The sequence below is a fragment of the Lactuca serriola genome, chromosome 6 (genome assembly GCF_051521515.1).
Source record: "Lactuca serriola cultivar US96UC23 chromosome 6, Lser_US96UC23_V15, whole genome shotgun sequence".
NCBI lineage: Eukaryota > Viridiplantae > Streptophyta > Magnoliopsida > Asterales > Asteraceae > Lactuca > Lactuca serriola.
The window spans coordinates 72740895-72766904 of record NC_136413.1 but is presented as its reverse complement, the minus strand read 5'-3'; the positions used below and the strand labels follow the sequence as shown (position 1 = coordinate 72766904).

At 40.3% G+C, this 26010-nt stretch overlaps 1 protein-coding gene across 1 annotated transcript; it reads right to left on the bottom strand.

Moving 5' to 3' along the window:
• Positions 1-2377: 2377 nt before the first annotated feature.
• LOC145058188 (Major facilitator superfamily protein) lies at positions 2378-5599 on the bottom strand. Its single transcript, XM_079006099.1, has 5 exons — positions 5438-5599; positions 5179-5260; positions 4670-4887; positions 3975-4540; positions 2378-3354 (listed from the first exon to the last, which is right to left on the bottom strand). Exons 1-5 carry the CDS (start codon positions 5474-5476, stop codon positions 2520-2522), a joined length of 1740 nt encoding a protein of 579 aa, XP_078862225.1. The 5' UTR covers positions 5477-5599; the 3' UTR covers positions 2378-2519.
• Between the last annotated feature and the right edge of the window lie 20411 nt (positions 5600-26010).

Here is a 26010-nt window from a genome sequence, read left to right as displayed (position 1 = left end):
TATCGTTGAGCTTATCATGACCGATGAAACCTTGTAGTGCAAAGTTTGTAATGACGAACTATCGTTTGATTACATCTATAAAATAGGTTAAACTTTAGTGATTCAATTATAGTACTTAAAAAATAATTACCCACAATTTGTTTTTAACAAGACTAGGATTCATATTTCATTTTGCCTATTACGAAGAGGGATGTTGTGGACGTAATTTTGGTAGGTAACCATTTTACCAATTTTGACTCAATGAATTTTTTATAATTTTACGAGATTCATTGACTAAATATCAATTAACATGTTTAATCTCCTTCTACGCTTATCCTTTTTTGTGACAAGATGTCGTAGATCACAACTCCGATAGTGAATTGACCATAAAGGAACACATGATATTTGGTTCAAGATTAGTTCATGTATTTATTTCTTAACATGTAGCGTATGATTTTCATTTTATAAATTAGGGGATTGCCACAATGATGCATGCTATTGTGAGCACTATGTTATGGGTGTTATGGTGATTCCAAAATTTTATAATTTTGGAGCCAACAAGCAACAGGAGACAATCTAAGAGACAATAGTTGATTTTTCTTATTATTTGTGTAGGAATAGTAAAATTGCCATAGGTTTTTTGAATCCAAATTCCACTACCTGATAATTATGGTGTAGTTGTCTTTTTCCCTCAATAGCAAAATGGTGTGGTTAACTAGTTAAAAAAAACCAAAGCCATTCACTAACGTTTAGTTTAAGATCAGTTTGTTCGAATATCTTTGTCAAACTATTAAAACTTTTATTTTCATCATAAATTTAGTTATAAATTGTTGGTGGAAAGATAAAATTTGATATACTATAAAAACCGCAAATATATTTTTGAAGAATCCAAAATTAATCAAGCTATTTTTTATAATAAAAGCAGTGTTTTAAAAACCGAGTCGAACCGGAAACTGGAGGTGAGGGTGGTTCGATTTGGACCGGTTTTATAATGATTTCCTGACCGGATTGAACCGGCCAGTTTTGGTAAAAAACCAGTTCAACCGGCTGAATTGAACCGGAATAGACCGGGTTCACTACAAGAATAATGACCATTAGTGGCGACGGGCGTCGCCGCTAAAGGTCCCGATTGTCGCCGCTAATACCTTTAGCGGCGACGTGTCGCTGCGAAAGGGTCGCCGCTGTTGGTTCGTCGCTAATACCACATTTGTCGCTGCTAATGCTTATAGTCGCCGCTAATACCATATCGCCACTAATACTTGTCGTCGCCACTAAAAGTGTCGCCGCTAATTGTAGTTTTCTCTTTTTTAAATATTTTTTTTAGAACACTCTTTCCATATACAAAACAAACAATATAAAATTATAAAAACTGTTATAAAAATATAAAATCGTTATAAAAACATATAACCAAAATCACATCCATACATACACAAATACATACATAATACACATACAAAAACATATACATACATATACAAAAACACATATACATACATGATACACATACTAATACTTAAATACATACATAATACACATAAGAAAACACACATATATGTATATATACACATATATATATGTATATATATGCATACTAATACACAAATACATACAAAATACACATATAAAGACACATACATACAAAATTTAAAATAAACATATAGAAAGCATGTGGTAGTGTGTAATCCGGCAGAGAAACATGGTGGTGATAAAGAGAAAGGAGTTCACAGAAGAAGAGGGAAGAAGGAGTTGAAGGGGGTTATATCTGCGAAGAGTATTAGCGGCGACACCTTTGGGGAGAATTTTGATGGTCAAAATTTTTGAGTACTACCGACGACAACTTTGGGGGGAAACTTTGGTGGTAAAAATTTTCGAGTATTCGCGGCGACACCGTCGCCGCTATTGGTGTCGCCGGTATTGGTATGTACGATATCGATTTTTAGTCCTTGGATTAGAGAAAAAATCAACGGCTAGGGTTTCACCTTATATTTCGACGCGGATCGGGGTCGATAGGCATTAGCGGCGACAGCCACCTTTTAGCGGCGACACATAACTTTCGCGTTATGTGTCGCCGCTAAAGGTGGCTGTTGCCGCTAATGCTCATTATTCTTGTAGTGGTTGAACCGGACATTCTTGGATTTTTGTGTTTGTTTTGGGCTTCTTTGTTTGATTTTGACTTCTATAATGATTGTTTTTATATGTTACATTCTATTTACATTTGTAATACTAAAAAGATGACAAGTTTTGTAATCAATGTATGCAGGATAATTAAAAACATATAAAAATATAGAACCGGTTTGACCATCCGGTTGAACCGGAAAACGTCACTCGACCGGTTCAATTAAAAAAACGGTTTTTAAAACATTGAATAAAAGAATTAATCTTATTCAAAGATGCAACGTTTTATTTTTAGGAAAAAGAAGAAACAACGTTTTATTAATCTCAACTTCACTATAAAACTTTAACAAACCATAATCAACGTACCAAACTATCTTACTTTTTAACATAAACCAACTGCTAACAATTTCAAAATACTAAACGATTTACGCTTCTTCCTTCTTGGGCTGATTACCATTTTCCTCGACACTAATGCACTTGTACTTCCTAGCACAATAAACATAGAGCACCAAATCAAATACAGTCAAGATCGCAATAAGGAAATAAAACCGATCCATATGACCATCATTTAAATCCTCCGGAATCCACCCAACTTTATCACCCCTCGCAGTAATACTCATCACCATATGCACCAAAAGGCTACTAACGTAATTTCCAAGCGAAATCGAAGCCATACAAAGTGAACTTCCAAAACTTTTGATCCCATCAGGAGCTTGGCTGTTAAAAAACTCCAATTGTCCAACATACATAAAAACCTCAGAAGCACCAACAAGCACATATTGTGGCACTTGCCAAAATATGCTCATCGAGCTCGTATGTTTCTCGGGAATTGACTGTTTTAGCCTTTCCACCTCTGTGACTCCGGCTGCAATCATTGCTAAAAGACCAATGATTAACCCTATTCCCATTCGTTGTAGCTCAGTTAGACCTTTAGGGTTTCCACTTAGTCTCCCGACTAGGGGGACTAATACTGTACGATAGATCAGTGTGCATACGAGCACACTGACAATGTCGAATATCGACATGCTCGCAGCTGGAAAATGGAACTTTCCAATGTAAGAGTTCATGGCGGCACCTTGCTCCACAAATAGAGACGCCATTTGAGTGAAAATGACTGAGTATATAATCGTACATAGCCAAATTGGTAACATTCTTATAACACATTTTGCTTCTTCGACTTGTGTCACCGTACATAATCTCCAATCATTTTGTGCCCCCATTAAATCGTACTCTGTTATCACCGCTGCCTTATCTAGACATCTAAAACATTAACATCGAAAAGTCATGCTAAAAATATATAAAATCATAGAAGCATAATGGGAAGGGAAAATGACTTACAAGCCCAACGAAGTTTTCAAACCGTTCAAAAAACCTCAATCATGTTTTATATATTTAAGAAAATACAAAAAACAAAACATTTTGCCTAAAAAGTTTAATGAAGTTTTTAAACCGTTCAAAAAACCATAATTATGTTTTATCTGTTCAAAATGTTAAGTTCGTTGGGTTTTGAGGTTTTTTGAACGTTTTGGAAACTTTGATTGTTTGACAAGTCATTTTCCCGATATGCTAATAAACCATATCATCTGATTCTCTTTTTTGACTTCCATAGAATTGAACAAAATTGTAACTTAGTTGAGCTTTTTTAGACAAAACATAATTGAGGTTTTATGAACGATTAAGAAACTTCATGGACTCGTAAGTCATTTTCCCTAAAGGAAAATGTATATCACGACAACTAGTGTTGTGGCATGTCCTAAAAAAATTGCTTTAAATTACTAGGAACACTACACTTTTGGGAGACAATCGAAATGGGATTGAGAGCTTTTTAAGAATAATAAAAATTGGACTACTATTATATTATGGTGTCAATCTTGACTTACTTGAACTCCTCGCTATGGAGAATCTTTCGACTCCCTTTGATAGCCGATTCCAAACCTTCAACTTCATACAATTGCTTCTCATCATCAACACGAACCTTCCATTTCCTACAAGCTGCAACGAATACTTGTCCAACACGTGGCAAGGGATTTCCAGACGCCTTAACATACCGATAATGAAACGAACCACACAAAAACAATAACAGCGCCACCACCGAAGCTGCCATAGACACCCAAAAACCAGTTGTCCAATGACCAATATCTTCATAGTACACCAGAATAGAGTTCGAAAACAATGATCCGATGTTGAGTGCAGCATAGAAGTAAGCAAAGAAAGCACCTTTCGTGCCTTTTTCTTTATGTTTTGGGTCTGATTCATCGAACTGGTCCGAACCAAGGGTGGCTAATGTTGGCTGGTGCCCACCATATCCTAATGCAACCATGTAAATCGATAAGTAAAACATCATTGTTCCTTTAGTTGAAGTTGGAAAACAATGGTTCACTCCATCTCCACATCCCGAAGGTATCACTAGAAATAGCCATGATGTTAACGATAATAGCACCAATCCCTACACAACACGATATGATTCGTTAATAATATCATGTTAGAAACTGTTATTGTATAATTACTTTACCATAATCAACAAGACGTTTTAGAGTATTTTGTATGATCTTTTATTATGTGATTATATAATTACCATGACTAAGATGAGTTGAAAGATTGCACAAGTGAGATATCGACCCCAGTAAGAGTCACTTAGGAAAGCTCCGAGAAGGGAGCACAGATAAACAGTGCCTGTCCATTTGCTAACGCTATTTGCTGCATCTGCATTGCCTTGACCGATGACTCTGGTCAAGAACAACACCATGTTGACTCCAACTCCGAAGAATGCAAATGTTGCAAGGGCTTGATTTGCTGAAAAAGAAGCAAAAGATTGGAAAATTTTTGAATTGATTAGAGATGAAAATATTGAATCAGTTTACTCATATGGTTAAATAATGGTTATATTTTGTAAGCAATGGATCAAATATGCAATTTAAAAAACTTAATTAAAATTGTATAGTCAAATAGGTAGAGAGTCATAGAAAGTGTACTCAAATGTTTATAACCTTATTTATTATATTGTTTTATTTATCTATTGTACATTTTTTGGCATTTAATAGGTAATAAAAATTGTTCCTTTTGGATGCATGAGAGAATATTTACCAAGAAGGAGAAACGCTGGAGCCCAACCTCCTGTTTTTCGTTTTGGTTTGGGTTGTTGATGAATCGGTGCTCGTTCATCATGCTATTGTCATAAGTACAAGAAAACAAAAGTTATTAGTATAGTGTATATATAGACAGCAATAAATTCAGAAAATATATGAAAACACGCAAAATCTAATTGAGCATAACTTGAACACCTTTATTAATTATAAAAACTGAAACCTGTTAAAGTGAAACTGAAATAAAATAAAATTCTTACAATTATGGAGATCTCCAAGGGGACATTGTTTGAAGCCATTGCAACTTCTCAAAGATTCCTCTAAAAAATTTAGTTGCACGAAACTTGTTAGCATCTTTAGGCATAAAAAATCATAACTGAAGAAGCCTTTTGTGTCACAATTAGAATAGTAAGTATCATGAATAATTTTTATCAAGTATTTTAAGAGTTAATGTCATTTGTCGGGATGTTTAAGGTTTGTTTAAATAATGTGGTTTAGTTGGGTAAAAAGCATACGGTATGTTACCATTTAACATCATTGTTGCTTTCAATTACAATAAGAAGAGACCATCACGTAAGAATATATTTTTAGCTATACCCACATGCTTTTGGTTCAAGTAATTAATTGAACTTTGTTCCAATAAATTAAAGATGCATCATAAAATTTAAATATAATTAGGAAAACAAAGGCTAGATGCACAAATAGTATCATTATTTCATCTTCCATATTACAACATTGTAATGTAATTAATTTTAATTCTTTGCACTTGTGGAAAATCTATCTAAATCTCTACCAATATAATTATGGTATTGTAATTTCAGTTTACACGACTATCCCAGACTGAATGGTAGCATGTCAACATCAAATAATGCTGTTTGGTAATATGTAGCAAAACTGTTTTGTATATGGTAACTAATTAAGCCAAAAATATTTTGTAGTAAAACAAAAAGAAATAAGAGAAGGCCATAATATACAAAGCAATGAATGTACATTATTGTTTATTACATTATATTCTAAAAAGTAAAAACAATAATTTATAAATACAAAAATCAAACCTCTTGTATAGCTTTGAGATGGAGAGGATGACAGGTTCACGGGTTGTATATTCCGGCGAGGGTGAGGAGGTTGTGTCGGTAAAAACCGGTGGAGCCACCAGTAGTACTGCCGGCAAGATTACGACTTGACCTCGACTTGCAGGAAATCTATAAAAACTTGTTGTCATTTACGTTAAAAGAACAATTAGTGATGTAGATCGTACTAGACGAGCACAATCTTTTTTCCTTCAAAAGACAAAATCCAAGAACCCTAATATGAGAAACAAACAAAAACCGAGTAATCTGGAAACAAGAAAGATGGTACTCCAAGCTTCTTTTTGCCAAAAAGATTAGTTATGAATGTAGATACCCTAATTGGGGATATGGAGATCGAGAGGTAGATGGGGAGTGTGATGTATTGTATGAATATAAGGCTATAAGCAAGGGGATTAGAAGTCTTAAACAAGATTAGAGAATGCGTAACAAACTGCTGATAGAACTCCAAAAACATCTCAAACTTCAACTAATCTTTTTTGTGCGTGTTCTTTTACTAAAATATTTACAACTTATTAATTATTACTTTTTGAACTCTGTTATGACCCAGCTGGATTTACATACGAATTCAAATTTCATCTCCAATTATTTTATTTTATTTTATTTTGAAATAAATAAGGTTTTCTTTTCCAATTGTCACATTTTTTTTATTGATATATATAATTAAGGCTTTGTCTAGCTACTTAGATATGAAAAATTATTTGTTAGGTTATTAATTTATCAATAAGTTACTCATGTTTTTTTTATTAATTAGAATAACAAAATTTTGGAAAAATAATTTCAACATATGTTTGAACATTTTTGTTTTTTTTATTGCTAATATATTAAAAAGATTGTTGATTAATACCATTAAAATCCTACTTAAACTAAACAATAATCATAGAAAATTTTCAACTAATTCCCATCATATCACATTTTATATTTCCAATATATGTTCGATCCATTTCATTTGACAACCACTTAAACCGGAGGGTGTATTCACACCTCACCACTTGTTTTTTCTATGACATGTCTTTTTTATTTACTTACAAACTCAACAAAATCTAAGAAATTGTATCTTTCACTTCCCCTCATTTTTTATTTTGTTAATATTTTATATATATATATATATATATATATATATATATATATATATATATATATATATATATATATATATATATATATATATATATATATAAAGCTAAAAACAATAAAGAAAATACAAAAAATAGAGTTCCTCAATCACACAAAGAGAGAGAGAGGGTGGGGTACTCTCCCTTCACCATTTCTCCTGCCTAAATCACTCGCACCTCAAGAGTGGTGTTCATGGGTGCGGTTTCCATTTCTCTTCACCCTTTCCATTCAACTCCTTTGGGCCTAATGTGACAACAAGCTACATATCTGGCATAAAATTTGTTAATAAAGACATATTTATTCAATATATATGATGATCATTATTACTTCCAATCAATTATTTATTTGATTGGCCTATAACCTTCCTTTTTAGTTAAAACTATGTAATTTTTTTTGGCTTCGTTATTTTATTTGATACGTTATTGTTACTCGATTAAAACATAACATGTGTAAGTCATTGCAAACTCTAGTTGTTTTGCCATTTTGATTCATTTGATTATAACCAGTGACAAACTCAAGGATATCGTTCCCTATAGATCCATAAGATTTGCCAAATTGGTATCATAACTTCCAACGAGATCACTTCCATTGCCAAACGTGTAGTTGATTGAATTGGAGAGCTTCTTTTCAAGGAAAAGTTAAGTGAATCAGTAAAAAAAGAACTCACCTCCAAAAAAGAAGCCAAACAAGAACTTTCATTACAACATCTTTTTGTCGGATGTTGACACACATAGTTCCTGATATAAGTTGAATGAATTTGACGTGCACGTGTGTTTGGTCAAGCTAAGAGTCATGAATAGGCTTCTTTTCTATATAAATATTGTTAAAGTTGTTGAGCAACCAAAACTGGTTGAAAATCTTGTCATGCTTGGGTTAGGTCTGAGTGTGAAAATTTATTGATAGATATCGTTTAATTAAAAGTCACACGGATATATGTTTTGTCCCAAAAAAATGGTAAATGGAAAATTAGGTTTCTGTTCAATGTGCCAAATGTAAGATTTTTTTTTTGGGAGATAATCATCAAACACTAAAAAGTATTACAAAAATATAAGAGCAAAATATTAAGTAAATATTGGAGTAATCTAACCATTTTATAATGATATTTTAAAAATAATAACCAGTTTTTCTTTTGAAAAATGAACGCAAGATCCGGAACGGGTCATTCCGGACTCGTATTTAGTAAATTGTAACGGTTATAGGATCCGATCCGGTTTTGTGGTCCCCTTATAAATACCGTTTCAAAGTTCATTTCAGCGTCACTTGTGCTCGAACCTATATTTCGGAGACCGTTTCGAACTCAGTAATTTCAGACTACCAATCCAACTGCAAATGTCATCTTCTAGCAGTGAAGAGTATCATTTTTATATGTAAGTATATAATTATATGTTTTTACTTTAGATTGTATGTTAAAACCTACATAATTTATGTAATTATATAGGTTTTATTTGTTTTTCTATGACTTTTAGTGGTTTAAAGGCAATTATAGAATTACATTTAGTTATATATGTATGCTACATCAAAAAAATCTTACAAATATCCTCATTTTAACTACTCCGGAACGAATCCAGAATCCATGTAACACGTCCGGAATACTAAGAACTCGTCTGGAATACGAGGAACAGTTCCGTAATATGGATCCGAAATGTTTTTATTCGGAATCCTGATCCATAATGTTTTCATCCGGAATCCTTATCCGGAAATGGGATTCGGAATTTTGATCTGGAATTGTGTATTCTGGAATGTCCTCCAAAACATACATACAAAAATGTCTAATTAATGATTCTTTTGAATTGTGTAGCATGACGGAACATACGAAGCGGCTGTGACTACAACCTGCAGGCCTGAACTTGGGCGTGAAATCATGGCTCGTTTACAAAAGTGAGCAATTTGTGCGACCATGTTTAGGAAATCATGTTTTGGTGATTATGTGAACATGTCGATGGGTGTGGAATGTCACCCTTTACTCTGTCACTATTAGGGATGAGTATAGTGGGTGCCCGCCTCATTTGGCGAGAACCGGAACCGGCTGTTCCTAAAATATTAGAACCAGAACCGAAACCGGTCTAGGCAATTTTTAAATTTTTGGAACCAATCCCGGAACAGGCGGTTCCGATTCCAAGAGCGGTTAACCCGGTTACATCAACTTTATTATTTTTTTCAATAAAACCGCAATTTAGTTCGTCGAAATCGAATCAATTCGGACCAAAGACGGACAAAATTAGACAAATATATTCTAAATCAGTCTAAGTAACATACACATATTCATACTAAATACTAATATATATATATATATATATATATATATATATATATATATATATATATATATATATATATATAGCGGTTCCAAAAAAAATGAGAACCGAAACCGCTTAAGGCGGTTCTTGTTCCGGAACAAGAACCGGCAGTTCCGAAGCGGTTTCGGTTCTGAAAGCGGGTACCCGGTTTTGATGCTCATCCCTAGTCACTATCTTATGTGCAAGGAGTATACTACTTTGCCTCCGGTTGACCTACAAGAGCTTCTATTTCGGGTACATAATTATCGGGTTTTCTTCGACAATAAAGCATTCTGTTTGATTACCAGCTTGTAGTTCAGGGAGTATTCCCCCCCCCCCTCGGTTCTGATTGTGCACAGTTCAGACAATGTGTATTTCCATTTTTTCCGCTTTCATGTTCGGTGAGAGTTCTTGACCTTATGCACGTGTTCAATGACATACTTCATCAGTTAGGTGAAGCAGACATGGTGAAAGTCTCCCTGATGTATATGCTAGAGCCTGGAATTTTAGGGGAATACCCTCGACAGCCAGTTACTAATGAACTTCTTGCAATCGTCTATATATTAGAAAAGTTCAATAGGTATATAGTTAGTTACATATATTATATCAAATGATACATATATTTATTAAGTGTAATTGTTGACGCATGTACCTATGGGGCAGAGTGATATGGGATTTCACATACAAACAACTACGTATTGTCTTTGACAAGATTAAGGGGCATTTTCTAGGGTCGAAGATATTGTGATATATCGAAGTCTTAGGTAGTAGTCGAAGTATTATTTAGTTGTCCATATCGAAGATTTCACAACTTAGATATTGTATGTATTTATCAGGCACGTATGTTTGTAACTCTTTTATTGTCGAAGTCCTAATATACTTTTTGTATTTGTGAGTACTATAAATAGTACTGAGTCTAGGTTGTGAGAGATACTTTTTGACGAACTCCATTGTAACTTTCTCTCTCTCTCTCTCTCTCTCTCTCATTGTAACCTTGATATCCAGATAATCAGAGTTGAAACCAAATCTTATTTACTTGATCTTGTTCATTTCCATTCAGATTACATGATTGATTTCTCAACTCTTCAATTGGTATCAGAGCAAGAATCGTCAAATTGTTTGAGGAACTTTTTTCTCGTTTTCAACTATTGATTCATTCTTTTCTATTCAACTTTTTCCGCATTTGAAAACATAGTTCTTCGAGCGATCTTTGAGACTTGTATATTCTACAATCGAGAATCGATCATTTGAATATGATTTCATTCTTTTTCAAGCTTTTCTTCTTTTCCAATCAATTCATTGGAAAATTTGAATGTGAATACGATGATGGACTACACAAACCTTCTAGGTTCATCTACAAAAATCCCAATGTTACTTCTTGAGTATTATGACTAGTGGTCGGATCGAATGGAGGATTATCTAAACGGTATCGACGAAGATCTATGGCGTTCGATTGATAAAGGTCCATATCAAGTTGATCGTGTTCAAGCAATGGGAATAGCAGCGCAAAGTAAAGATATGACAACAACTCGTTTAAAGAAAGAAGCTAGCGATAAAAGGTGTATTTGTGAATTGTGTTGAGCCTTACCACCGGTTGTTTACAATTACATCTACGGATGCAAGACAGCACAGGAGATTTGGAATACACTTAAAGAAAATTTTCAAGGAAATGAGCATACAAAGAAGAGTTATGTGACTCAGTGCTTATCTAAGTTGGCTAATTTCAAACAGAAAGAAATAGAGTCAATTAAAGCTTACTGCGACCGCTTCAATGAATTGATCTATAAGTGTTCAAGATATAATATGGTTCGAACTGGTCTAGAGTTCAACATTACCTTCATTCTTGGTTTAAGGAAGGAATGGAAGAATATTTGCTTGATAATCAAAATGCAAGACAAATTCGACACTTACTCCTTGTCGAATCTCTACAATATACTTAAAGCTCATGAGTCCGAGGTTAAAGAAATTGCTGATGAGAAGGAAAAAATGAATTTTGGAGGTCCTTTGGCATTAGTCTCAAAAACAAGTGCTAAGGAAGTTTATTCTGATAGTGAAGAAGGTGTTGGAGAAGAAGGTTTGATAATGAATTATGATGATGAAGCAGTTGCATATTCTTCAAACAGCAGTGTCAAGAAGCTTTACAATAAGACTATGAAACAAAATAGTTCATTCAAGAAATCATCTTCGATTTCCAGTTCCAGTTCTAGTGTCCACCACAAGGTTGATGTAAAGGTTGATGAGAAGAAAGAAGAGAAGAAGGTTGAGAAGAAGCTTATTGGTGATTCACTTATTCAGACTATAATTGCAACTATTGTAATGGAAAGAACCATCTGGAAAGAGATTGCATACTCAAGAAGGAGGAGGAGAATTAAGAGAAGGTCAAGGATGGGGCCTATTATGCTATGAAAATCAAAGAACATAGAGCCAAGTTTAAGAATCTGTAACGCCCGGTTCCCTGGTATGCATTTAATTAAGTATTTGTATATTTTGAAAGAGGGACTCGACGAGTTGGTAGCCCCGAATCGTTGAGTAGAGGACAGATTGTGCGTGGGGTTTTAGTGAGCTACTCGACGAGTAGGACATGCTGGATGAAACCCTGATCTTTAGGGTTCGCACCCTATTTAAGCATCATATATGGCCTCCATTCCATCCTCCATCACCTCCAAACCCTATTATCGAAACCCTAATCCCCCATAAGTGAGATTGTGCTATTTCTTGTCATTTTGAGTGTTATTTGTGCCTTGTGAAGCTTGTGGAAGAAGTAGAATATAGAAGACTCAAGAGGGAAGGAGTAGATCCAAAAACTACACTCCTTTTGCTACATTTTCTGGTAATCAAGTCTCCAACTTGATCATTCTTCTCTTAGATCTATTTATGTCCATTTTGTGAAAGTTTTGGGTCAAGAACCTTGGTCCTTGGGGTTTGGACGTCCCAAGTGACTCATATCTCAGATCTAGGATCTACAAAGGGTTCCATGGCATAAAGGTGCAAACTTTATGACCATTGAAACCCCATGCAAGCATATGAACAAGTTTATGGTCTTTTTAGCCCTAAAAGACCATGCATGGAAGTAAAGTTCAGAGCTTTATGTGTCCAACAGATGCCAAACCCCATAGATCTAGGTTTATATGCGTGGATTTGAGATTTTATGGCCTTTTGGACAAGATTCATGTCTTATAAGAATTAGTGTTTTTTCTAAACCCTTTTAAAAGACTGATGGACGGGTAAAGTTAGAAACTTTACCCTTAGAAGGGCCTTTCCAGTGGGCAAACGAGCTAAGGACCATGGATCTAGAAGATATGGGCTTAATCTATTAAGATGGCCAATCAGATAGAACGACTCATCAAGTCCATAATGGAACTTAACAAGTCATATCGTGTTGTCCCGATTTCAGTTAGTAAAACTCGGTGAGCCTATAGAAGGACTCAACGAGTGGATGAGCCAAGTCGCGACTAAGCAACACGACTGAACCCGACGAGTCAGTGGAATGACTCGACGAGTTGAATCGCATTTTCAAGATTTCTGAGTTATAGAACTCGGCGAGTTGAAAGGTTGACTCGGCGAGCTGGTCAACCCAGAATGTTGACTTTGACCAGAGCGTTGACTTTGACCAGGGGTAAAATGGGCATTTTACCCTATGGAGAGTTATCAGTTTTTGATGAAGTGTTATTATGGAATTTATAGTCGGAGAGTCGCCAGAGCAGCAGACAAGGATTCCTCACTCGAGTTCAGCATTCAGTTTGAGAGGCGAGTCTTCTCCTATAGGAACTGGTCTAAGGCACCAAGGTCGGCCCGTTTATGTGTGATTATATGTTTCGGGATTAGCCCGATGTAGGTTTTATGTTCTGGGCTTCAGTCTAATGTCGGGTGGGGTCCGATGCAGTTAGTATACTTGATGTCTTCGTGATTCTTGCATGTGTATGATCATGTGTTCCGGACTTAGGTCCGATGTCGGGCAAGCCCGAGGAATGTTAGTTTTCTTGTTATGCTTATGTTTATATTTATGAGTATGTTACGCTCATGATATGTACACTGGACTTCGGTCTGATGTCGGGCGGGGCCGAATGTAGGGGCTAGGCCCAAGTTATGCCGGACCTCGGTCCGATGTCGGGCGGGGCCCGATGCAGTGGGCTAGGCCCAGTATGTGATTACGTGTATAGTATGTAGTAGCTTGTGGAGACTCACTAAGCTTTTTGCTTACAGTTTTCAGTTTTGGTTTCAGGTATTTCCACTAGCAAAGGGAAGGGCTCGGGTTGATCGCATAGCACACACCACAGCTTCAGCCTAGGATTGTTTGAGACTCTTATATTTTTATTATATGGTTTTGTCACAGTATTTGATATGATGTCTTGAAATACATGATACATGGTTTTCTGTATGATTATGGATGATTTATGGTTTTATAATAAGTTTCATAACAAAAATTTTGGACCGTATTTTTGGGATGTTTCAAGCTGGTATTAGAGCCCCGGTTTGAAGGATTTAGGTACACTGTTGGGTAAGTCTGAACTCAAACTAAGGACCGGGTATGAAAATTTTCAAAAGAAAATCATTTTTACAAAAATAATTTAAAAAAAAAAAGAACTTTGAAAAGAGAAAAGGGTGTGGTGCATGCAATCAGCTGAGCTCAAGTAAGTACTCCCAAATTACCCATACAAGTTTATGTTATGATATGATTTTCAGCTTTATGAGAACTGCGTGCTAGATTAGGACTAAGGACCTAGGAAGGATGCCTTATGTGTCTGTTATATGTGTATCAGCTTTATGAGAATTGCATACTAGTACAGATTAGTCAGTATGATAGTCTGAGAAGTATATGCTTGGTTATGTGTACTCGATGCTCAAATGTTTTTTCCTTTGTGCTTTTAGGAGTTCTAGTTATCTCTTACTAACTATTAATGGATATGTTAAGTTACATATTGCGATGATTAAACAATTTCAGAAAGTTAGGTCTAGCTCTATTGCTCAGCTCTTGTTTGAGTCCAACCGTTGTAGGGTAGGATCTCTCATTTGAAGAATTATCTAGTCTTAGTGATATGTAATAGTATTTATGAGCTAGTTAGGGGGGTAGCAGGGACTTCTTATGCGGCTGATAGTGGATAGTGGGTTGGGCTTTACCCTAGGGCAGGCCTAGGATGAGATTATCATGAGATCAGCAGTAGTAGTAGAAGGGACTTGGTGGATTTGAGGCATTTCTTGAGGAAAGTATGGATAGATGTAGAAGGTAGTATGGGCCCATACTACTGAAAGCAGAGGATCCGTACTCGAATCAAGGAAGCCTGAGAAGAATCCATGAAACTTGTAGTATATGAGATCCCTCGAGTTATGTTTAGTATTATGATGATCATTATGATATGTTTTCTTTCAGAATGGTGGTTTTACGTCCTAGACCAGCATTCGGCAGTTTAGGTGTCGGTGAGGGATCAGGCTCAGGCTCTGGAGCTAACCAGCTAGACGATCAGACTAGGTAGTTCATCTCCTCAAAGATCATGTGCAGTATTCTTGAGCAGACTCCTGTGATCTTTGGTTTGATCAAGGAGGGTATCCTGGAGCTTATGGAAAAGAGGTTTAGTGCTTTTCGTACTGAGATGGCGGCCATGATGGGTTCGTGCACACTTGATTTCCAGGAGTTCATGACATGTGGAGCTCCCGACTATCATGGGGCTCGGGACCCCATTACGAGTACTAGGTGGTTGGCTGATGTCGCCAATGCTTTCCGCACCAATAGATGTCCCGAGGGGGACAAGGTCAGACTAGCGTACTGTCTTCTTGAGGAGGTCAGACTATCATGGGGCTAGGGCACGTGATTGGTGGGAGGAGGTCGGACGATCCATTGGTGACGATACAGTGTTGGATGAGATGACCTAGAGTGATTTCACGACGAAGTTCAGGGTCGATTTCGCACCTATTATTGAGGTGCAGCAGCTTGCTAGAGAGTTTCAGGACCTCCATTAGACTACAAAGACAGTGGTGGAGATCACCGCCAAGTTCAGGGAGAGAGCCCTTCTTGTTCCGTAGTATGTGGCGGACGAGGAGATGAAGAAGGCTCGGTACCATGAGATGTTGAGGAGTGATATTAGATAGTTTGTGAGCCGCTCCAGCTGTAAGACGCCGGAGGACATAATTGCGGGCTCGTGAGAGAGAGATTGATCTAGAGATGGAGAGGAAGAGGAAACCAGAGGTGGCATCTGGGATGGCGAATTCGGGTAAAAAGCGCAAGGTGTCTGATCACAGGTCTAGGAGCCAACAGAGCCGCAGCCGTTGTGGCAAATGTGGCAAGTTGCATAATGGGGTGTGCAAGGCAGGGAGTTCTGACTGCATCAAGTGCGGCCGGATTGGGCATATGAGCAAGGATTGTACAGCTACTACAACCACCACGACATCATCAGATCTGATTTGCTTTCAGTGCAATCAGAGGGGACACAAGTGGTCCCAGTGTCTAAGTTTAGCAGCAGCATGACAGGTGGTGGCACCTGCTCCTACCACTTTGAGGATTACAGGTGGTCGTTAGGGTCGGGCTGAGGCACCGGTGGCGAAGAGCAGAGCCTTCCAGTTGACAGAAGAGGAGGCACGAGCAGCTCCTGGTGTGGTTACGGGTATGTATCTTGTAACACCCATAAAAATTATGCCAAATTTAAACTTTATAAAACATTTAGAAACCAATAGTTATTACCAATTTGTTTTCAAAACAGTTCTATATCAGAGTATCCCATAAACATAGTCATAGAATGTGAGGAGTTTTACGATACGCCTTTGCCTTCCCGCGATCATCTGAGGTACCTGAAACCAAAACTGAAACTGTAAGCCCAAAGCTTAGTGAGTTCCCCCAAAATACTGATACACTGCAACCAACACATATACAAATAACAACATGTACTAGATCCACAACTTTACAGACTGGATTACCCCTGGGCCCACAGTATGAGTCTGGATTGCCTTCCAGTCCCACAGCTCACATCTGGATTGCCATCGAGCCCACAGTACAAGTCTCCCTCAACTCATATCTGGAACGCTCCCGAGCCCACAATACGAGTCTCCCTTAGCTCGTATCTGGAATGCTCCCAGGTTTGCTGGTTACCACACGGAGTAGTATCACCTCAACCCATCCCACATAATATGTTGACATATAACAAAACTAAGGCGCATACAGATAATCACATAATATTACAGGTAGTCCTACAGATCTACCTAACTGGCATAGCAACTAGCATGCAACACTAACTCATACTCAACATACTACCCACTGCTATGATATCATATCCAATGGGTCAGCCTTGGTGCCTTAGACCCCTTAGTATAATTAGGTAACACACCCGCGAATGAAACTCCAACTGCTGGTTGACAGATTCCCAAACTGCCAACATCAAACAATACCCAATTAATAATTGGGTTCCAAGCCCAAGGTCCACTCACACTCCAAAGGCCCAATAGTCAAGTAATGGGCCAAGGCCCAACATATGGCCCAATTTTACAAATTGGACCCAGACCTCTACATGGTCTTTCCTTAAGGCCCATCCAATTATCTAGTCCAAACTCTTGGTATTCCCATTGCCCAATATCACACAATCATCAAGTCCCAATTGTGGCCCACCTATGGCCCAATTTTCCAAATTGGGCCCAAGTCCTTCACATGGGCCTTACCCAAAAACTCATCCAATTACTTTGGTCCATTTACTTGTTCTTGGATAACCCATCAATAGTCTAACCACCAAAGGCCCAATAGGAAGGCCCAACTCAAGGCCTAAGTGAAATTAGGGTTTCCACATGATATGACGATTAGGGTTAAGTGTTTCTTACTTAACCCATTAGGGACTTAATCCATTAAGTCCAATATTGCCTTAGGTTAATTTGCCAATGATTATTAATTAATATTTGAAGTATACTAAATAATTCCTATGTGTCCCGATCAATCCCCAAAATTAGGGTTTTATGCCATTAGGGTTTTCCAAACCCTAATTAGGGTTTCCAACCCAATACTAGCCCATTAGTCACATGGTTGGGCTTTTAGGTTAATTAGGGCTTCATTGGGCCCATTAGGGTTTCATTGGCCCATTTTGTCCAAGCATCCCAAACGAGTCAAAACGTAAACGAGGCACACCGCCACCTAACACGATGGTTGGTGGCCGCAGGAGGCGGCAGCCACCACCTCACGGTGGTGGTTATAGGTTTTCTATTATTATTCCGACTGATTACCATACAATTAACAACAATGACCAAATAACAAACACACATAAAATAACACACACTCACACACAAAGCCACCCTAGTGGTGACCGGTTGTGGTATATGGCGACAGCCACCACCTCAGGGTGGTGGTGGTGGCTGTTCTTGTTTTCCGACTAAATGAATCACAGACAACACACGTATTCTATTCATAAAGTGTAACGCCCGTGTTTCTAGGCTAGGCATTAATATTGACATAATGGTCTAGGTTAACTGTAACGACCCGTCTCTGGTATGTTGTTTCCATGTTATTTATTTAAAAGTTTTCAAGAGGGACTCGGCGAGTCTATAGCCCGACTCGTCGAGTAGAGACGGGATTTCGAGCACGTGTAAGTCGGCGACTCGACGAGTCCATATTCGGGACTCGGCGAGTCCGCCTGCCAGGAAGAAACCCTAAATCCCCGGGTTTGCTCACTATTTAAGCAATGTTATGTGCCCCAAACTCGCCTCCTTCACCCTCATAGAGCTTGTGAGAAACCCTAAACCATTCCTTGTATGATTAAAGTGTTTATGTGTGGATTCTTGAAGGATTGAAGAAGAAAAAGAAGAAAGGACCAAAAAGAGGAAGTGTAGAGCAAAGATCCAAGGCCAAAGTCAGAGTTCATTGAGGTATGTCTCGAAATTATTATGTTTTGTGCTTAAAACCTCCATTAGAACACCTCTAAGGATAGTTTAATGTATTTTCCAAGCTTTATAGTTGTATGGATGCCTTGTTGGGTCGAGATATCCCTAGATCTGTTCATTTAGGAGTTTTAGAGCCCTGATCTAGTGCCTTTTCGAAGTTTCTTTGCTTGAGAACCCTAGATCTAGCCTTTATTATGCTTTTTGAGCCTCTTAATCTTCATTGGTGCATATGGGCACGTAAAGATAGAACCTTTACGTGTTAATCGAGCTTAGGGAGCCCAGATCTATAAGTTTTAGGAAGAACGACTCGGCGAGTCGAGTCGCGAGTCCCCGATTTTTCCCCTTTTGAGTGATGCCTAGTGGGGACCAGTGAGTAGTAGAGTGGACTCAGTGAGCTGGAGGTCAGACTCAGTAATGGAAGGACTCGACGAGTTGTTCATACAACTCGGCGAGTCCAAGGCAATGTTCTTAGCTCAAGAACAACTCGTCGAGTTGTTCATACGACTCGGCGAGTCGGATGCAGATAGCCTGAGTTCTAGAATCGAAAGGAAACTCGTCGAGTTGATGCCATACTCGAAGAGTAGCCGCGAGTAGAGTTGAGAAGTGAGAATAGAGACTCGGCGAGTTGGCGGCCCAACTCGGCGAGTCAGATCAACTGTAGGTTGACTTTGACCGGGAGAGTTGACTTTGACCAGGGGTAAAAGAGTCATTTTACCCCAATTCAGTTATTAGTATTTGATTGAGTGTGTTTATGGAATTGTAGCCGTGGAGATACCGGAGCAGCAGCAAATAGCTTCCAGAGCCATACACTCAGCAGCCAGTTCACGAGGTGAGTTTCCTTCCAGTAGGAACGGGTCTAAGGCCACAATGCCGGCCCGTTTAGCTAGCAGTAGTTTCCGGACTTCGGTCCGATGCAGTAGTTAGTATGTTTGATGCCTTCGTGGCTCAGACAGGATTTTGTGTTATGTGTTTCGGGTCATGGCCCGATGCAGTATGCAGTATATGTGTTTATACTTATTGATATGTGTTTATGCTATGCTATGATCAGTAAGTTCCGGACCTCGGTCCGATGTAGGGGACAAGGTCCCAGTTAGTCCGGGCTTCGGCCCGATACAGTTTCCGGACTTCGGTCCGATACAGGGGACAAGGTCCCAGTTAGTCCGGGCTTCGGCCCAATGCAGTTTCCGGACTTCGGTCCGATGCAGGGGGCAAGGCCCCAGTTAGTCCGGGCTTCGGCCCAATGCAGTTTCCGGACTTCGGTCCAATGCAGGGGACAAGGTCCCAGTTAGTCTGTGCTTCGGCCCGATGCAGTTTCCGGACTTCGGTCTGATGCTGGGGGCAAGGCCCCAGTTAGTCCGGGCTTCGGCCCGATGCAGTTTCCGGACTTCGGTCCGATGCAGGGGGCAAGGCCCCAGTTAGTCCGGGCTTCGGCCCAATGCAGTTTTCGGACTTGGGTCCGATGCAGCGGGCAAGGCCCAGTATGTGTTTACATGTTATTGTATGGTATGTGGTAGTTTGGGGGAGCTCACTAAGCTTCGTGCTTACGGTTTTCAGTTTTGGTTTTAGGTACTCGGTTTTCAAAAGAGGAGCTCGGGAAGATTGCAGTGCACACACCATTTGTTCAGCCTGGGATGTTTATACTCTGATAATGAGATTATGTGTTGAATTAATACTCGAAAAATTATGTTATGACTTATGATACGATTTTTACAAATATGGTTTTAGTAATGTTTTTAAAGAAATTTTTAGTCGTGATTTTTGGGTCATTATAAGTTGGTATCAGAGCCTTGGTTTGAGGGATTCAGATACACTTCCGGGTGTATCTAAACTCAAACTAAGGGAAAAGATAAAAAGATTTTCAAAAGGAAAAATGTTTTCGAAAGAAATTTTGAAAAGCACTTAGAAGGAAAGGAATTTTTAAACAAGATAAGGGCGTGGTGCATGCGATCAGCCGAGCTCAAGTAAGTACTCTCAAATTACCCATACAAGTTATGTTATGATTTTCAGTTTCAGTAGAACAGCATGCTAGAATAGGACCAAGAATCTAGGAGGATGCCTTATGTGCCTGATAGTATAAGCTTAGCATTGTATGCTAGTACAGTTTCTCGTTATGAGAATAGATTTGCTTGAGTAGTTTCCTGTGTCCGAATGCTGCTTGCTTTGTGCTTTGTAGGACTCTTGGTGATGGGAGTTAGCCGTTAGGTGAATACGTCACATCACATGTGATCAGGGTTGAATAATCTCAGAGTGTTGGATTTGGCCCTATTGCGCAGCTCTTGTTTGAGTCTAACCGTTGTAGGGACGAGTCTTTTACTCGAAGGATTATCTGAGCCTCATCACATGTGATGGTATTCAGGTGATGGCTAATTAGCATTACAAGGAGGCCTTCGGCAGCTGAGGACTAGTTTGAGTTGGTAGAGTCAGAGATTTCCCTAGGGCAAGCCTAGGATGAGAGTAGCAGAGATCAGTAGTAGTAGAAGTGACTTGGTGGAGTCAAGGCAGTTCTTGAGAAAAGTACGGATAGATGTGGAAGGTAGTATGGGCCCGTACTACTGAAAGCAGAGGATCCGTACTCGAATCAAGGAAGGCTGAGATGAATCCAGGGAACTTGTAGTGTGTGAGATCCCTCAAGATTGGATGAGTATTGTAATGTTAGTGATGGCATGTTGCTGAGTATAGTGACGCTACATGGTAGACCAGATGGTAGTTCTGGTGTCGACAGGGGATTAGACTCAGACTCTGGAGCCGGGCAGATTGATGATCAGATGAGAGAGTTCATTTCATCTGAGAATTTTGCGCAGTATCACTGACCAGACTCCTGTGATCCTCAGTGTGATCAAGGAGGGCATTATAGAGATTTGTGATGAAAGGTCGAGTGCATTCTGCACTGAGATAGCAGTCATGATAGAGACCCGTACGTTGATGTTTCGGGAATTCAGAGTTTTTGAGGCTTCAGATTGTCATGGGGGTTAGGGACCCCATTGTTAGTGGCAGATGGTTGGCAGATGTTGCCAACACTTTTCGTACCAGACGTTGTCTCGAAAGGAGACAAGATCTGACTTACTTCCTATCTCCTGAGGGATAGAGCACGAGATTGATAGGAAGAGGTCGGTAGTGAGTTGTGTGATGCGGTTAATGCTAGTTCATGGGATGACTTTTAGACCAGATTTTGGGCAGAGTGTGCCCAGGAGATTGAGGCGCAGTAGTTGGCACAATGGTTGTTAGATCTCCACCAGAAGACTGAGACTGTGGCAGAGATCACTGCCAAGTCTCGGGAAAGAGCTTATATGGTACCACAGTATGCAGCAGATGAGGAAATGAAGAAGGTAAGTTATCAGAACATACTGTAGAATGATAGCAGGGAGATTGTGAGTATCTCGGGATGCAAGACGCGGAATGATATGACTTCCATAGCTCGAGAGCGGGATATGGACTTGGAGCAGATTGGTAAGAGGGAACCAAATCAATTGCTTATAGTGAGGGGTCTCGGGAGGGGACCATAGATTTCAGATTAGCTTTCGAGAGACCAGCAGGACCAGATTCGGTGCAACACTTACAGGAAACTGCACACGGGAGCCTTTCATTCCAGAGGTTTGAGTAAGTGTAACCCTGAGTTATCCTCAGTTTGTGTCTGAATTGTATTTTTATGAGATGTCATATGCCAATTGCATACCGAGAAGCATTGGCAAATACTGATAGACCAATTCCCCAGATTGCGGGATTGGGAGAGTTCAACGTCATCTTGGTTTAATCCAAGACTGAGGAGTAGCACGAGAAACACCTAAGGGAGGTGCTAGAGACTTTGAGGAGGAAGAGAATTTTCGCAAGGTTCTTTAATCGTGAGTTCTGGTTGCGCGGGGTGCAATTTCTTTGGGTACCTCGTCAGTCGGAAGGATATTCTAGTCGATTAGGCCACGATAGAGGCCGCGATACAGTGGGAGATTCTGATGGTCTCCAATTGAGATTCGGAACTTCTTGGGTCTAGCAGGTTATTACCGAAGATTTATTCGGATTTTTAGAAGTTGTGTGATCTTTTGGATTAGCTAGTGTTGAAACACTAGCAATGGTAATTGTGGTTTCTAGCAGATTGGTCATGGGTGGCAAGAAGGATTGGGAATTCTTCTAGTTTTGTGTGCTGTAGGGTATTAGCTGAATCAAAGTGGGGGAGAATCACCCAAGGATTCAGAAGCAGGAGCAGTTTTGAGACTAGGATAAGTTTCGCATCCTTATTGGGAAGGAAGATAGCCCAAGCAGTTGTATGGTTTGAGGATAGTGTGAGATGGAAGCTCGGAAAAGCTTGCCAATAAGGAGATCGCGTTCTCGTGATGTTACTAGCAAGCCTTAGGGAATCAGGTTTGGGATTCCAGTTAGGACACGAGTTCAGTTGATTGCGGGGCAAGCGCGTGTTCGATCCAGTATTAGAGTGTTGTAAGTCTACGGGTGTAGTCGTGGCATTCACTAGTAGTTAGATAGCATCAGAGTGTTGTAAGTCTGCGGGTGTGGCCGTAGCATTCACTAGCAGTCAGATAGTATCAGAGTGTTGTAAGTCTGCGGGTGTAGCCGTAGCATTCACTAGCAGCCAGATAGTATTAGAATGTTGTAAGTCTGCGGGTGTAGCCGTAGCATTCACAAGATTAGCAGATAGTACTAGAGTGATGTGAGTCTGTGGATGTAGCCGCAGCCTTTACTAGGTTGGTAGATAGCGTGAGTGTGTTGTTAGGACGCGGAAAGAACAGTAGTACCCACCAGTTCGGGTGTAGTAGTGAGGAAATGGAAATCCACGGATTGGATTTCGGAATTTCCCAGACGGATGAGACCTGGTTAAGCCAGTGATAAGATTGTAGAAGCACCACTATAGAGATGAGAGCAAGGAAGCAGCGGACTGCTTAAGGTCATTTATGACATAAGGCTACAATTGGTGATGTAGCAATCGCGTTTAGCTTTGGGATTTGGTGACGGAAGGATTCGACGCATGGAACCAATCAGTTAGAGTAGAAGGCCATTAGGGCCACAGTGTCAGGATAACTAGTAGCAGCTAGATCCATAGAAGGATTTCGTCCAGAAGTCGTGCGAGGCGGCTAAGTAGGGAGTCCTTTGGCTCTGCAGTTGGGCTGGAACCCGATATTTCAGATGATTGGCGGAAAATTGAGACCAGGTAGGTCTCGGTAGATGATGGGAAGAAGCCATGTGGCAGCATATAGTTCAGACAGTTCAGTGTTTCAGGCAGTTCAGTATTCAGGCAGTTCAGTGTTCAGGCAGTTCAGTGTTTCAGACAGTCAGTGTTTCAGGCAGTTTAGTGTTTTCAGGTAGATCAAGGATTCAGACAGTTTTGGGTCTCCGTCAGTTATGGTATTTGAGGTGGTTGGATGTGCTGAAGGATTATGATTGTGAAATCATTTACCATCCAGGGAAGGCCCACGTAGTGGCCGACGCCCTAAGCCGCAAGGTGACAGCAGCCCCTATCAGAGACTTATGTCTAAGGATGACAGTGATTACTCCATTGTTGGAATGGATCAGGGAGGCTCAGGTTGAGGGCCTCAAGGAGGAGAGGCAGAAGTGTGAGAGGATAGTGGGCCGAGTAGCTTCGTTTGATTATGATAGTCGGGGGTTGTTGACCCTTCATGGGAGAGTGTGGGTACCGTACTGGGGCGGAGTACGGCAGGTGTTGATGGACGAGGCTCATAAGTCTCGATTTTCTATCCACCCAGGGGCGACGAAGATGTATAGAGATCTTCGACCCGATTACTGGTGGCCCTGCATGAAGCGGGATGTCGCCTGGTATGTAGAGAGGTGCCTGAACTGCAGGAAGGTCAAGGAAGAACACCAGAGGCCTCACGGCAAGACGCGGCCGTTAGACATTCCCGTGTGGAAATGGGAGGACATCACCATGGATTTTATCACCAAGCTTCCCAGGACCGCACGTGGGGTAGATTCGATTTGGGTAATAGTGGATCGGTTGACGAAGAGTGCTCATTTCATACCGATCCAGGAGAGCATATCGGCGGAAAAGTTAGTCGATATCTATGTGCGGTAGGTAGTGGCACGTCATGGAGTGCCGGTATCGGTGGTGTCAGACCGAGACGTCCGTTTTACATCCAGATTCTGGAATCGGTTTCACGACGAGATGGGTACTCATCTCCATTTCATCACCGCTTTCCACCCTCAGACGGATGGGCTGAGCGAGAGGACGATTCAAACTATCGAGGACATGCTCCGGGCATGTGTCCTAGACTTCGGTGGCAGTTGGGATACGTATCTTCCGTTAGTGGAATTTTCGTATAACAACAGTTATCATGCGAGCATTGATCGACCTCCCTTTGAGATGCTTTAATCGAGCTTAGGGAGCCCAGATCTATAAGTTTTATGCGATGGATTCAAGTAGAATCGAGTTTAGAGTAGCTGCATGCATGCGACTCGGCGAGTCGGAAGAACGACTCGGCGAGTCGAGTCGCGAGTCCCCGATTTTTCCCCTTTTGAGTGATGCCGAGTGGGGACCAGTGAGTAGTAGAGTGGACTCAGTGAGCTGGAGGTCAGACTCAGTAATGGAGGGACTCGACAAGTTGTTCATACAACTTGGCGAGTCCAAGGCAATCTTCTTAGCTCAAGAACAATTCGTTGAGTTGTTCATACGACTCGGCGAGTCGGATGCAGATAGCCTGAGTTCTAGAATCGAAAGGAAACTCGTCGAGTTGATGCCATACTCGACGAGTAGCCGCGAGTAGGGTTGAGAAGTGAGAATAGAGACTCGACGAGTTGGCGGCCCAACTCGGCGAGTCAGGTCAACTGTAGGTTGACTTTGACCAGGGGTAAAAGAGTCATTTTACCCCAATTCAGTTATTAGTATTTGATTGAGTGTGTTTATGGAATTGTAGTCGGGGAGATACCAGAGCAGCAGCAGATAGCTTCCAGAGCCATACACTCAGCAGCCAGTTCACGAGGTGAGTTTCCTTCCAGTAGGAACGGGTCTAAGGCCACAATGCCGGCCCGTTTAGCTAGCAGTAGTTTCCGGACTTCGGTCCGATGCAGTAGTTAGTATGTTTGATGCCTTCGTGGCTCAGACAGGATTTTGTGTTATGTGTTCCGGGTCATGGCCCGATGCAGTATGCAGTATATGTGTTTATGCTATGCTATGATCAGTCAGTTCCGGACCTCGGTCCGATGCAAGGGACAAGGTCCCAGTTAGTCCGGGCTTCAGCCCGATATAGTTTCCGGACTTCAGTCCGATACAGGGGACAAGGTCCCAGTTAGTCCAGGCTTCGGCCCGATGCAGTTTCCGGACTTCGGTCTGATGCAGGGGGCAAGGCCCCAGTTAGTCCGGGCTTAGGCCCAATGCAGTTTCCGGACTTCGGTCCGATGCAGGGGACAAGGTCCCAGTTAGTCCGAGCTTCAGCCCGATGCAGTTTCCGGACTTCGGTCTGATGTTGGGGGCAAGGCCCCAGTTAGTCCGGGCTTCGACCCGATGCAGTTTCCGGACTTTGGTCCGATGCAGGGGGAAAGGCCCCAGTT